This window comes from Orycteropus afer, unplaced genomic scaffold (assembly GCF_000298275.1).
Source record: "Orycteropus afer afer isolate SDZICR_OR568_19922 unplaced genomic scaffold, OryAfe1.0 scaffold00037, whole genome shotgun sequence".
Taxonomy (NCBI): domain Eukaryota; kingdom Metazoa; phylum Chordata; class Mammalia; order Tubulidentata; family Orycteropodidae; genus Orycteropus; species Orycteropus afer.
The window spans coordinates 4,502,599-4,518,457 of record NW_006921624.1 but is presented as its reverse complement, the minus strand read 5'-3'; the positions used below and the strand labels follow the sequence as shown (position 1 = coordinate 4,518,457).

Here is a 15,859-nt window from a genome sequence, read left to right as displayed (position 1 = left end):
TATAAAAGTAGAGAAATTAAATGACTAGGTAAGGGCCATAAAGCTAAGTCTGTGTTGGAACTGGGACATGAATCCAGGCCTTTCTGACTCTAGAGTCCAGGGTCTTCACACCATGAATATTATTCAAGGATGATGTGGAGGGGAAATAGTATCCTATCAACTTGGCTGGTAGAATCCCTAATCACTGAGAGGCAATTGAAAAAAAAAAAAAAGTTTTCAATAGTAATCATGAGAAATTTTTTAGGGATGAGTTCATCCAAGGCATAGTTAAAAAGACTGTCACCTATAAAACCAGTTACATTCTAAAATCTAGTTAACCCATTAGAGCAAATGAGTTTATATATTGAATCTCTGTCAAAAATTAAGATATCCTTAAAGAAAGCCAAGAGAAGTCATACCAACCTGTTTTCTGCAAAACCTGTTTCCCTTCAACACTGGATCCCAGGATTCCAATTGTGTCCACTGCTACGCCGATCATGGTGGGGTCCTGACTTTCTGTCATTTCAAACACTTTTTCCACAAAGACAGGATAACGTTCACAGATCTGCTGAGGGCTATCCATGGTAGCCAAGCTTCCAAAAAACTTCACAAATCCTATACATAGTTAAAGAACATATTTTAATAGAGGAGTAATATAGTACAAATTGTGGGCCTGATGCTTTCACAGGGACGGTACTAAACTGCAGATCAGACACAGAGAAAGGTTAGGGTAGTGGGTTGCTGGGAACCATAATGAGATACCAGTGATGTGTGGTCCTGAGACAGCAGAAATCCCAAAGTGTCAATGGAGCTGGGTCCTTACATTGAAGCACTGTCATATTCAAGGAGAACAAAGGTTAAGAGCAGTGGACAGAAATCCTAGGCGAGGAAGTTTGGAGTCATTATTCAAAAGGCATTTTTAGAGTTGTGCAGCAACTAAATAAAGTAGACTATCTAAGGAAGAAATAAATTTCCAATTTCTTTAAGTACTCAAGAAAAGCTAGTCAACCATTTTCCAGAACAGAATGGCTGAAGCAGACGCATTGGACAAAGATTCCAATTCAGAGACTTGATGAATCTGTAAAATATAGTGTGACTGTCATTACAACTATTTTTATTTCTCTTTTATCTCAACTTCAAAACAAAACTATTCTAATGTTCCAAACACCACTAACATTTCCACAAAGCCAAAATCAATAGTGCAAGGCTCCTAAAGCAATAAATTTCATCAAGGGGCTAAGGCTATCTTCTAAAAGGATCCAGCTCTAAGAAAACAAGTCCAGCCTCTCTTATCAGAGGTAACTCAGATAGTCACGGTCATTTCCACAGGCATTAATTCTTCTTACCTGGCAAATAGAAACTAGAGAAAGGGTCTGAATCTGCCCCAACAATTATATTAGAAATCTGGTCAATTACTCCTTCTTGAGTAAGGTACTGTCGTCCATGGTGAGTATATGCCAGGGATGTCACCATTTCTATACAGGTGGCTCTGCAATGTCAGAAGGACAAAAAACAAGATATTGTATATGAATAGCATAGTTTACAAACCGTTCTCATATATGTTATCTTCTTTAACCTCCTCACCCCTCCAATCTGAAAGGTTATTAATGCTGGTTCTACTTTTCTGATGAGGACATAAAGCCTAGAAATGTGTAGAGTTCAGAGTTTAATCTTGGTCTTCTGACTTGAGCTCCACTGTTGTTTTCACAACATAGCCACTTCCTAACAATTTTTTTTTAAATAGATTTTTATTGTGAAATGTCAAACCTACACAAAAATTGAGAGAAAAGTTTAATGCAATAAACTCCTATGTACTCACAACTCTGATTGGAGAGTATTGAGATTTTACCTAACTTATTTCATCTTGTTTTCCTTTTTTTTTTTTTTTTAATTGTGATTTGGGTAAAAGTTTACAGAGCAAATTGGTTTTCCAATTCAACAATCCATACACATTGTGTTTTGCATATACTGCAATCCCCAAGATGTAACAGCATTCTTCTCACTTCCTCCCTGCACCCACTCACCCCGCCTTCATTCTTCCTTCTCCCATCCCCTCCTGCCTTCCTAGCTCTAAATAACCCAACCCACTGCCATCAAGTTGATTCTAATTCATAGTGACTCCTTCTGGGTTGCCAAGGTGGTAAATCTTTATGGAAGTAGATTGCCTCATCTTCCCCCCACAGAGAGGCTGGTGGATTTGAACTGCCAACTTCCTGGTTAGCAGTCAAATGCCTTAGGCACCATGCCACTGGAGCTCCTTAAACTGTCCTGTCAATTCCAACTCATAGCAACCCCCATTGGGTTTCCATGGCTGTAAATCTTTATGGAAGCAGACTGCCCCATTTTTCCTCCACGGAGCAGCTGGTGGGTTTGAACCATGGACCTTCTGGCTAGCAGCCAAATGCCTTAACCACTACACCACCAGAACTATCCCTGGGCAAATGCTGTCCTCTTGATTTCATATGCTTAATTGCTGCAATGAGTGCATACTCTCCTGACATTACTGTTCACCTTACAGGTCAGGTCTATCATTTACCTGCCAGTTGAGTCATGGGGATTAAGTTCAACTCCTAGCTTGAAGGAGGCCTAAGGGCCATAGTCTTACAGGTTCGACCAGTAAGCATGGTCTTTTTTTTTTTATGATTTTGAATTTTGTTCCACATTTCCCCCCACTCTGTCCGAGTCCTCTTAATGTGATCCCTTTCATACCAGTCAGCAGTGGTGGACAAACACCATGTAGTTCTTGGGGTCTCAGGGTTGAGGAGGGCAGGGTTAACATGCTCCATCAGTCCTTTGGGCTAACTGTTTCCTCTTTGATTTTCTTCACTCTTCTTTGCTCTGGATGGTTTACTCATTTTTTGGTAAATTATTTTACAGCAAATCTGGTCATATTACCATGTACCCCTCCATATTTTAGCATGCATGTCTAAAAAATATGACCCTTTCCTTACAAAATTATAGCGCCATTACCACATACAAAAATTTAACAATAATTCCTTGTTATCATTTGTTGACCTTAAGATAGCCTGAGTATTTGCAGGGCATTTTTATGCCATAAAATTTGATACAAGGCTAAAAATTAATTAACTGTTGGAGACCAAGAAAAAGATCCCCAAAAGAACATGATTGCAAGGCACATGTTCTAACTACAGTTAAGAGATGGCAAGGCGTCTCTTACGGTTGAATGTTTGCTTGGTTCCAGCTTTGTGTTCCTGGGGCAGAAAATTGCCCCAGCAAAATGTTTGCTAACCTGTTTCCCTGGGATAATGTTTTGCCCTAAGAATAGTATACCTTAGAAACCATCCTTTAGAATCATGTACCTTAACAATCATATTATGTTTTAGAATGATGTATTTTAGTAATCATTTGCTATTCCTGTAAGAGATATTAACCTAATTAATTATCCAATACATTTGGACATGGGAAAATGCTTTTGGGTACAGGAAAGAGTAAAACTTTAACTTTTAATTAATAACTGATTGTTATAAGGAAATATGTGATTTTACTGTAGAAGAATATTTGATTGAATACTTGATTGTTCTAAAGAAATATCAAGAATAATGATGTAATCGTATGCTCATGTATAAATAAGGACAGATGCATCAGGGGTTGCTGTCGCAGAATATGCAGGGCGCCCACCTGGCCCTGTTCCTTTAAAAAAAAAACAAACCATTAATCCTTTCATGTTGCTTTGTTTCGTGACCTGTGAGGTTTTGCCGAACGCAGCAATTAACAAAATTAATTTATTACTGTTATCGTGTGCCGTAGAGTCAATTCCGAATCACAGTGAGCCTATAGGACAAGAGTAGAACAGTCTCATTGGATATCCTAGTCTACACCTTTATGGGGGAACTCTGGTGATGTAGTGCCTAAGGCACTTGACTGGTAACCAGAAGGCTGGGGGTTCAAACCCACCAGCCACTCCTCGGAAGGAAGGTTGGGCAATCTATTTCTGTAGTGATACTGCCTTGGAAACTCAAGGAGGGGCTGCTATGAGTCGGGTCTGACTCCATGGCACATGGCACATAACAACAACAATCTCTACGGGAGCTGATCGCCAGCTCTTTTCTCCTGTGGATCAGCTGGTAGGCTTGAACTGCTGACTTTTCAGTTAGCAGCCGAGTGCTTAACCACTGCACCACTAGGGTTCCTTACTTCTTCATCAGGTAAAGATACACAAATGCTTTGAAACAATATAACTGGTGACTGATTTATGAATATGAGTTAAACAGTTTCGGTCATATTAAAGAACATAGGACAACTAAAAAATCATTAAAGCAAAGGAAAACAAAATCCTGTATACACAAAGATAACTATTTATAAGAGCTTATTTATAAGAGCTAATTACTTGAAGCAAACCAAGTGCCCAACAAGGAAGATGTATCAGTAAACTATGGAGTTATCAACACGGAAACATTTGCCAGATATTAAAGGGACTTAGGGAGTAGGGGGCTGTGAGTGATGACACTAGAATTAACATTTCTTTGTGTACCTATGTTAGCCATTACATTGGTCTCTATGGTCAATTCACTTAATCCTCATATCTTCTTTACAGAGGTGCTATTGGTCCATTTAAGAGATGAGCAAAATTGGTCTGACAGAACCTGATTGAACCACTGAAGACTATGGCCCCTAGTTCCCCTTCAGGTCTGGAACTGAACCCACACCTGTGGCTTCCAGCCAAACAAGACATACATATGAGCTGAACATTTATATTAGGTAGATACACTCTTTGGAGAGATCAATCATGGGAGAATAGAAGGGCTGTGTATGTACAGGGAGACAGCTCAGGGGGGCAGGAGTGCATGAGAGGGAAGGACACAGGGAAGAGGTAACGATGGGGAGGAAGCAGTAGGGGAGCTGTTGTACTGTGGTAAATTATAGCCAATGTCATGAGACAAAGTGTATGTGAGCTGCCACATGAAAAGTGAATTTGCTCTGTAAACCTTCACCCAAATCATAAAAAAAAAAAAAAAAAAAAGAGATGAGCAAACTGAGGTGTAAAAAGATTTATGTGTTCAAGGTCAGATAGCTCATTAGTAGAGATACCCTCAAGCCCAAGTTCTCATTTTCAAAAGCCCATGTTTTTCCTATCATGGCATAGTGCTATTATTTAATAATGCCAAAAAATGTGTATGATAAAATGCTAAGTAATTCAAAATGGTAGTTAGCACATGATTATAACTTATTAAGAACACACATACCTAAGGTCAGGAAACACAGTCTATCAAAAGCAGCTGTAATTTCATGTAGGACATATCTGTTTCAGCATGTTATCATAATATAACTTGAATAATATTGTAAAGACCCCTCCTTTAAGATATGCATTAGTCATATTATTGCAACCTGAGCACAGACTCTAACAGGAAAGGTGACACTAAGTCCCACAGTTGCTTTTAGGCCCTCTAAAAGAAGACATTTTGCCTTACGAATTCTCTCAGTCAACAAACCTGACTAGCACATCCTCACCAGTCAGCTCTCTGAGGAGCTGGGATACCAATCCACTGGCAGTACAGCAGTTTAAAGATTCTGGTGACACAGAAGAAATCTCCACAATTAGCTAAAAGAACAGAAAAAAGGAGAAAGGTGAAAACATATCCATACTGGTAGGATCTCATTTTAAATATAGAATAAGATGCTTTATATAATAGTTGAAGCTTTAACAATCTAATATTATCTCCACAAAGAAGGAAAACTTTTTTGAACATGTAAGAAATTAATTTGGGATAGAAATATCTTGGTTTACCTACTCTTTTGCTTTTTAAGAAATCGTCAATCAGGGTATAAACATGAAGCAACAACAGATTTAAAAAAAAATCATTCGTGTATTCCGTCAGTCATTTATTCAATAAGTATGTACTGAGGGCTAATAAACAGAAATGGGAAGACACAGAGGAGCAACAAAATCAGATATGGGTTTTCAGAAGATCATTCAGAGTGCACGTGATGACAGACTAGAAGTAATAAAAGGTGGACGAGGGAAAACAGGTCTGGAGGTAAATGCAGTTGTCCTGGTGAGCAATAATGATAGCTTAGAAAAGGGTGGTGGTGGTTATGCAGATGAAGAGAAATGCACGACTCTGAGTGAAAAGGGACAGGATGTTGTGACTGAATGGATATGGGCCAGGAAAACAAAGTCTCATCAAGAATGAGCCCAAGGTCTCTGACTTGTTAAACACTGAGTGCTGTGACACAGGGCTAGTTGGTTGCTGATGATTTTTATTGGATGTAGAGGTAGGCGGGTGGCGGAAACCATGAGTTCAGTTTGTGCATGAGTTGGAGGGGTCAAGACTACATCTAAGGGGCGATATGAAGGTCTGAGTTCAGAAGATCAATCTGGGTTAGAGATTTACCATTTGAGAGTCATCATCACATAGGTGGGAACTGAAATCATATGATGAATAAAACTGTCTATGGAATAAATGCTATGAGGGCCGACTCGACAGCAAATAACAACAACAACAACATGGAATAAATATAGAGTATGATGAGAACAGGGCTTGGGACTTCATAACTAAACAATTAAAAAGTCAACAGAGGATGATGAATCAGGAGACTGACACAGAGAAGCGGAAGGAAAACCAGGACAGTGTGGAATCAAGACATGCAAAGTAAGAAAGTGTTAGGAGGAGGGAATTAGAATGTAGAGGGATCAATTCTGAATATGCAGACTGCTAGCCATGTGACCTTGGGCCAGTTATGCCATCCATGCAGTGAGGTTAATGGTATTTTTAACATATAGAGTTTGCTGTGATAATTAAAGACAATATATATGAGGTTTTTAGCATAGTACTCAGTACAAAGCTGTTAAAAATGAGAGACATTTCTTCTTTGCACTACTACAACTAACTTCCAAAGTCTGGTTCCAATGGTATCTCCTCTATCACAGTACCTACAATGCAGTGTAAAAAATTTTTTATCCATCTTACACACTATGCTGGGAGTTCATTTCTATACTTCCAGCACCTACTACAGGACCCAAAAGAGATCATGCACACAACAAATGCATGCCAAATGAACCACCCTGCCTTCCAATGGAAACCGTACTGCATTCTGAATTGTAAGGTTTAGATAGTGTGGTGTAATCTTACCTCATATACTCTGTATCGTACAACATCATTTGTTTTCATTACATTTTTCAAATCATCCAGCAGATTGCTTTCAAATAAAGCCTCCAGTCCAGCTTGAGTTAATGATATTCTTGATAGGGATTTTATGGCCTTATAAAGAAAATAAAGTATCTCTTTAGCCACTGTTACCTATTATTATTTATAATAGGAAATATACCCAGTATTCCCAATAGAAAATAGTTTACATTGAGTTTTGCTTCTAATCAAGCAAGTTAATGTAAGCCCTATGATTTTGTTGTTGTTGTTGTTGTGTGCCGTCGAGTCAACCCCGACTCATAGCGACCCCTCCTTGGGTTTCCGATGATAGATAACAGAAAAAAGAAAGGGTTTACTATTGTTTACTTGACAAGACCATCACTGACACCATCTGTATGAGGTTGCAAATTCACTCACACAAATAACCTATTCTAGACCTCTAACTGTCCAACAGGTGCCTGTCAGATTTCACACTGTTGTGGCTCGTGTGTTGCTATGATGCTGGAAAGCTATGCCACTAGTATTTAAAATACCAGCAGAGTCACTCATGTCGGACAGGTCTTAACAGACTAAGACCAAATAGGAAGAAAACCTGGTGATGTACTTCTAAACAAACGAGCCAGTGAAAACCTTGTGAATCACAGTGGAACACTGTCTAATGCAGTGCCAGATGATGGAACCCTCAGGTGAGAAGGCTCTCAAAATACAACTAGGAAGAGATGCCTCCTCAAAGTGGAAGTGACCTTACTGACGGAGATGGAGTAAACCTTTCAGGACCTTTGTTTGCTGGTGATGGGGCATGACTCACAAAATGAGCTGCAAACATACTTTAATAATTGGAACATGGAACGTACGAAGTTTGAAACTAGGAAAATTGGAAACTGTCAAAAATGAAATGGAATGAGTAACGATTGATATCTTAGGCATTAGTGAGCTGAAACAGACTGACATTGGCCATTTTTAATCAGAAAATCATATGGTCTACTATGCTAGGATGGTAAGTTCCCAGTGTCACGTTCATCATCAAAAAGAACATTTCAAGATCTATCCTGAAATACAACACTAACAGTGATTGGATAATACCCATATGCCTACAAGGAAAACCAGTGAATATGACTATTACTCAGATTTATAAACCAACCACTAATGCCAAAGAAGGAGCTCTGGTAGCATAGTGGCTAAAGCACTTGACTGCTAACCAGAAGGCTGGCGGTTCAAACCCACCAGCCACTCCTCGAAAGGAAAGTTGGGCAATCCTACTTCTGTAGTGATACTGCCTCGGAAACCCAAGGAGGGGTCGCTATGAGTCGGGGACGACTCGACGGCAAACAACAACAACAATGCCAAAGAAGAATTGAAGATCTTTACCAACTTCTGCAGTCTGAAATTGATCAAACATGCAATTAAGACTCATAGGTAATTATTGGTGATTGGATATGAAAGTTGGTAACAAAGAAGGATCGGCAGTCGAAAAATATGGCCTTGGTGGCAGAAATGATGCCAGGGATCACATGATAGAATTTTGCAAGACCAACTACATGTTCATTGCAAATATCTTTTTTCAACATAAAGGACCTCACCAGATGGAATACACAGGAATCAAATCAACTACACCTCTGGAAAGAAACGATGGAGAAGCTCAGTATCATCAGTCAAAACAAGGCTAAGGGCCAACTGTGGAAGAGACTGCCAATTGTCATATGCAAGTTTTTTAAGTTGAAGCTGAAGAAAATTAAAAACAAGTCCAGAGAATGAAAGTATGACTCAGTATATCCCACCTGAATTTAGATTTGATGCACTGACCAGTAATGCCTGAACACCAGAAGAGTTGTAGGATGCCATCAAGGACATCGTATATAAAGAAAGCAAAAGATTAAAAAGACAGGAAAGAAAAAAAGACCAAAACAGGTATCAGAAGAGACTCTGAAACTTGCTCTTGACCATAAGGTAGCTACAGTGAATGGAAGAAATTATAAAGTAAAAGAGTTGAATGAAAGACTTCAAAGGGCAGTTTGAGAAGACAAAGTAAAGTATTATAATGAAATGTGCATGGAGTTAGAAAACCAGAAGAGAAGAACATGCTCAATATTTCTCAAAGCTGAAGGAATAGAAGAAAATATTCAAGCCTCAAGTTGCAATTTTGAAGGAATCTATGGGTAAAATACTGAATGATACAGGAAGCACCAAGGAACCGATGATATGATTAAGAACTGATGGCACTGAAGGAAGAAGTCCTAACTCTACTGAAGACTTTGGCAAAAACCAAAGCTACAGAATTGGCAGAATGCCAAGTGAGATGTTGCAACAAATTCATGCAACATTGGAAGCACTCACTCATCTATACTAAGAAATTTGTAAGACAGCTGCAGTGAATTGCTTGATGTGGCCCTTCTAGCCATTGTCCTCCATTCTGTGATGTTTCGTAAATCTCATTATCCATGCCTTTTGGGGTGGTGTGGTAGTTAAGGTCAGGTATCAACTTGGCTGGGCAGCTGGTAGTAGTCATTCCCTATAATGACTGGCAATCGACCCTGTAATGGAATTTAGGTTAATTCTGTTGGGGCAACACAGGTGGAATGTATCTTGAGTCCTGCCTTGCTGGAGGGTATAATTCAAATCACCACCCTTAGCTTCCCTGAGGGTATACCTACAAATCTCCTGGGAAGATTCGCTCTCCTCTTGCTCCGGCTTTGTGTCTTGGATCATCCTCATCTCACCCCTGGATTTGGGACAGCTGCTGTCATCTGATCTGCCGATCAAGGTTCATCAAACCCCGAGAGTTGGGATGATCCGCCAGACCTACTCACGGACCCGGGACTCGCCAGCCTGCCAGCCTCCACCACTACTACGTGAGACGAACTCTTGGGTGTCTGTGAGTTCTGTGAGGCGTTACAGCGAAATACAGAACCCTAAGACTGGGGAAATTACTGGGAGGAGGAGGAGGAGTTAATGTCTGAAATGATGGAGTGGCATGGCAGTTTGGACATTTGGGACATCTTTGACCTCCGCCTCATGGGGACCGGCCTCATGCTGATCTTTCTAAGAGAAACTGTTCAAGCAACAGCTATCTAGCCAACTGACTAGAGGAGATCCATATCTGTGCCCATTTGAAACAAAGGATATACAACAGAATGCTGAAATTATCGAACAATACCATTAGTATCACATGCAAGTGATTTCACTGAAGAGAATTCAAAAAACAGTTGCAGCAGTACATCAACAGCAAACTGGTAGAAATTCAAGCTGGATTCAGAACAGGATGTGGAATGAGGGATATCACTGCTAATATCAGATGGATCTTGGCTGAAAGCAAGATCATAACTAATTATGGATAACATCTCAAAGAACAGGAATTCCAGAACACTTAATTGTGCTCATGCAGAATCTGTACACAGACAAGAGACAGTCATTCTAACCAAACAAGAGGGTAGTATGTCGTTTAAAAATCAGGAAAGGTGAATGTCAGGGTTGTATCCTTTCGCCATTCTTATTCAATCTGTATGCTGAGCAAATAATCTGAGAAACTAGACTATATGAAGAACTTGGCATTAGGATTGGAGGAAAGCTGATTAACAATCTGTAATATGCAGATGATGCAATTTTGCTAGCTGAAATTGAACAGGACTTGAAGCATTTACTTTTGAAGATCAAAGACTACAGCTTTTAGTATGGATTACACCTCAACATAAAGAAAAAAACTCCTCATAACTGGACCAATAAGCAATGTTATGATAAACAGAGAAAGGAGTGAAGTTGTTAAGGACTTCACTTTACTTGGATACACAATCAATGCCCATGAAAGCAGCAGTCAAGAAATCAAATGCTGCATGGTATTGGGTGAATCTGCTGCAAAAGACCTCCTTAAAGTGTTAAAAAGCAAAGATGTCACTTTAAGGATTAAGGTCCACCTGACCCAACAATGGTATTTCAATTGCCATATATGCATGTGAAAGCTAGACAATGAATAAAGATGGCTAAAGAAGAACTCATGCCTTTTAATTATGGCGTTGGTGAAGAATATTAAATATATCATGGACGGCCAAAAGAATGTACAGATGTGTCTTGGGAGAAGTACGGCCAGCATGGTCCGTAGAAGTGAAGATGGCAAGACTTCATCTCACATATTTTGGACATGTTATAAGCAGGGACCAGTCCCTGGAGAAGGGTGTTATGTTTGGTAAAGCAGAGGGTCAGTGAAAAAGAAGAAGACCCTCAATGAGATGGACTGACACAGTGGCTGCAACACTGGGATCCAACCAGCAAAGGCGATCAGAACGGGGCAAGGCCAGGCAGGGTTGTACACAGGATTGCTACGAGTCTGAATCGACTTGACGGCACCTAATGACAGTTACAACAATAGACCTCCAACTCTAAATTCATGAGGCCTCTCTTTGTGTCTTAGGACACAAGGTTTCTGCATGCTTAAGCTGATGGTTCTAGCAGACTCACCGCTTTAGCTACAGATAGATTTTCTCCACGAATACAATAAACAATTTGTTTTAGCAATTCAGAATTATTTAGAATCTCAGTAATGGCATCAGAATTGTCAACAATTCTTCCAACCTGAAACAGACAAAATAGAAAATAATCAGAAAGGCTGTTCCAAGGAAGGACAGTACAGAACTCATGATGGTCACAGGTCCTTAGTGTGCAGGTGTTCTATGAATTACTGATTACTGCTACAAGTTAAGTTATTAAAAATTCAGAATGACCCAGATTCATTAAAGCCAAATCATACACAGGGTATAAACACATCTTTAAAGGGAAAAAGAAAAAACATACATAAATGGTGAGTAAGTGTTGATACAGCCCAGTAAGTGAAAACTATCGGCTAGGTACAAATCCTACTTGTCAATTTTCACTGCACCAACTTTGGGCAAATTAAATAACTTGTTTCGCCTGCTTTTTCATCCATAAAACACAATCTACTTGATTGTGGGGTAGATATGAAGATTAAATGAGACTAATTAGGAAAAGCACCTATTAAATTGTCTAGCACATGAATAAATCGATACCTCCCTCTTTCTGCTGAACATGTTAGAGGAGAAAAGGAAAAGCAGTGGTTGAGTATCTATTGGGTAACCTGCCTCTCAGCGCCTAACAATTCAACAGATAACCCTCAGTAACAGACCTTCACTCAAATAGTGGGATGTTTTGGTTACCAAAGTAAAAGTTACCATCTTAATTTGTTGGCTTAGTGCTCTTTAAGATTGTACTTGGTTCATGTCACTATAACAGAACCTAAAATGGCAAAGTAGCTATTTGAACACATGGATTCCTCTCAAGTAAGAGCAATGGGAGGGAAAGAAATAGATTTGGTAGCTCCAACAACATATGGTATAGTGCCTGGCATACGAAAAGACTCAGTCAGTATCTGGTGAATGAATGATTCAGGTGGTCTTATGGAACTTCTTACTTTAACTCATATCCCCCTTGTTATAGTTAGCTAAGTCTGTCTCCTTTGCTAGCCTAGGAGCTCCCTGGGAGACAGACAGGAAGTGTTTGCTCCATCTGTTTGTGTTGCCCAGCCCAGAAGAGGTGATCACTAAATGTAAGTTCCCTTCTTATATGTGTACTAAAATTTCACACCTGGGACAGAGCAAGGATCTTCACAGAGTCGTCAGGGTGAGTCAGTCCTTGCTGCAGGTCAACCCGGAGGTTCCGGGCCACGTGAACTGGCTCCATAGCTTGGAGCAATCTCTCCAGGATGGATACACACAAAGTAGTCTGTTCCCTAAAAAAAGATACCATTAAAGATCTCATTAGTTCATGTCCTTCCAGGTGGGAAGTAACGACTTGAAATGACATTTAAAGTCTGGCTCAAGGAAGATCTCCACACAGACTTCCCTTTGAAACACTAGCTTCCATTCATTCATTCAATTTTGCTAAGTATGTGTATGTGCTATGACTGTGCAAGTACTACAGAGAAGGAAGGATAAGATATAGTCTCTAACCTCAAGGAGTTCAGTCTATTGGAAGCTAGAGGTAAATAATAAAATAGCAGACAGGGGTAAACAAAAAGACATTAGGGCTGGAAGCTTTGAGAGCTCAGAGAAAGAACAGAGGATACAGGACAGGTCTTTATAAAGAAAAAGTGGGGGTAACCTAGGAGGAGAAAGGTGTCCCAGGCAGAGGGAGTAGCAATATGTTTAAAGGAGTATGACTGTATTATACTTGTGAAGGGAACCACAAGCAGGCTGGCACAATCAGGGTCGGAATGGAGGAGGGGAGGGTAAAGGAGAAAAGATAAAAGGGTGGAAGGATGGCGAGAAATGAAACTGGAATGATTCTGACAGGTGCCAGATTCTGACAGATCTTTAATGTGGTCTTACGGAGTTTATTTTTTGCATAAGGTAATGGAAAACCATGCCATTTTAAGCAGAGAAGTAACACGATGACAGATAACTTTAAAAACATCACCCTGTGTTAAGTGTTAGAGAAAGAATTTTCAATCTGAAGGCAGATAGATAGAGGGGATAGAGGAATGAACCAAGAGAGTAGCAGTGGAAATGGAGAAGAATAAGATTCTACAGCTATTAAACAGACACTCATATACTGCTACTGAAGTATACACTAATATTGGTACAATCTTCATGGAAGGTAATTAGGTAATAAATATCAAAAGTCTTAAAATGAGTATATCTTTTTTTGTTTTTTAATTTTTTATTGTGGTTTGGGTATAAATTTACAAAGCAGATTCATTTACTCTCAGCAGTTCATGCACATTTGGTTTTCATAGCACACATCCTTTTAACTCAGGAATTCTACTTTCAATAACTAAGCCTAAAGGAGTAATTAATAATGTTTTATACCCTGGTGGCGTAGTACCTACAGCATTTGACTGCTAGCCAGAAGGCTGGCGGTTCAAACATACCAGCCACTCCTCAGAAGGAAGATTAGGCGATCTACTTCCGTACTGATACTCCTTCAGAAACCCAAGGAGGGGTTGCTATGAGTTGGACCCAACTCCACAGTAGGGAGTTTGGTTTTGGTATACCCAAGAGAACCAAAAATACATGTTCATATAAAAACTTGTACACAAATATTCTTATCAACATTATTCATAACAGCCAAAAAACGTTAACAAAGAATATCCATTAACTATTGAACAGATTAAGATTAACAAAATGTGGCATATCCATATGATAGAATATTATTCAGCCATAAGAAAAATGAATAAAAGATGAATAAATAAACCAAAGAATACCCAAAAGATGTGTATTTGTGTTTTATTGACTATGCAAAAGCATTTGATTGTGTGGATCATAACAAATTATGGGTAACATTCAGAAGAATGGGAATTCCAGAACAGTTAATTGTACTCATGAGGAACTTGTACATAGACCAGGAAGCTGAAGTTCGAACAGAACAAGGGGACACTGCATGGTTTAAAATCAGGAAGGGAGTGCGTCAGGGTTGTATCTTTCACCATATTATTCAACTTGTATGCTGAGCAAATAATCCGAGAAGCTGGACTATATGAAGAAGAACGTGGCATCAAGACTGGAGGAAGACTCATTAACAACCTGCGATATGCTGTTGACACAACATTGCTTGCTGAAAGTGAGGATGACTTGAAGCACTTACTGATGAAGATTGAAGACTACAGTCTGCAGTATGGATTACATTTCAATATAAAGAAAACAAAAATTCTCATAACTGGACCTGTAAGCAGCATCACAATGAACGGAGAAAAGACTGAAGTTGTCAAAGACTTCACATTGCTTAGTTCTACAATTGACGCCAATGGTGCCAGCAGTCAGGACATCACACGACGTATAGCACTGGGCAAGTGGGCTGCAAAGGACCTCTTTCAAGTGCTGAGGAACAAAGATGTCTCCTTCAGGACTAAGGTGCGCTTGACACAAGCCATGTTTTCAATCACCTCATATGCATGTGAGAGCTGGACAATGAATAAAGATGACCAAAGAAGAATTGATGCTTTTGAGATATGGTGCTGGAGAAGAAAGCTGAAAGTACCGTGGACTGCTAAAAGAACTAATAAATCTGTCCTGGAGGAAGTGCAGCTGGAATGCTCCTTGGAAGCGAGAATGGCCAGATTTCGACTCAGCTACTTTGGTCATGTTGTCAGAAGGGACCATTCCCTGGAGAGGGATGTCATGCTTGGTAACATGGAGGGTCAATGAAGGAGGGGAAAGCCCTCATTGAGATGGATTGACACAGTGGCTGCCGTGATGGGCTCAAGTATAGCAGGGATCGCGGAGCTGGCGCGGGACTGAGCGATGTTTTGTTCTGCTGTGCATAGGGTCGTTATGAATTGGAGATGACTTGATGGCACCTAACAACTAACAACATAAGAGAGATGAAGTGCCAATACATGCTACAACATGGATGAACCTTGAAAGCATGCTAAGTGAAAGCCAGTTATAAAAGACCATATATTGAATGATTCCACTTATATGAAATGTCCAACATAGGCATAACCATACAGGCAAAAGGGAAGGGGGATGGGGAGTGACTGCGAGTGGGTATGGGTGATGAAAATATTCTGAAATTACCTAGTGGTGATAGTTGTATAATGTTATGCATATACCACTGAACACTTTAAAAAGGGAACATTTTATTTTTAATACATTTTATTGAAATATAATTTATGCACAGTGAAAAACACAAAACTAAAGTGACATGGGTCAATCCAGTATTTTTTTTTGCAGTGCTCCCTCCCCTCCCCTCACAATCAACAAAGAAAAGTTTTCCTCCATATATAAACCTTTCCTTGACCCTCCACAACAATGAACTAATACTGTATTTGT

At 39.6% G+C, this 15,859-nt stretch overlaps 1 protein-coding gene across 1 annotated transcript in view; it reads right to left on the bottom strand.

The window, feature by feature from the left end:
* The window catches only part of PSMD5 (proteasome 26S subunit, non-ATPase 5), a 40,245-nt gene that overhangs the window by 8,879 nt on the left and 15,507 nt on the right, over window positions 1-15,859 (bottom strand). Inside the window, exons 2-7 of the mRNA XM_007936663.2 lie at window positions 12,675-12,819; window positions 11,535-11,648; window positions 7,071-7,199; window positions 5,430-5,539; window positions 1,326-1,468; window positions 403-594 (exon numbers count right to left, since the gene is read on the bottom strand). Coding sequence (XP_007934854.1) covers window positions 403-594; window positions 1,326-1,468; window positions 5,430-5,539; window positions 7,071-7,199; window positions 11,535-11,648; window positions 12,675-12,819 — 833 coding nt within the window. The remainder of the gene's footprint in view (window positions 1-402; window positions 595-1,325; window positions 1,469-5,429; window positions 5,540-7,070; window positions 7,200-11,534; window positions 11,649-12,674; window positions 12,820-15,859) is intronic.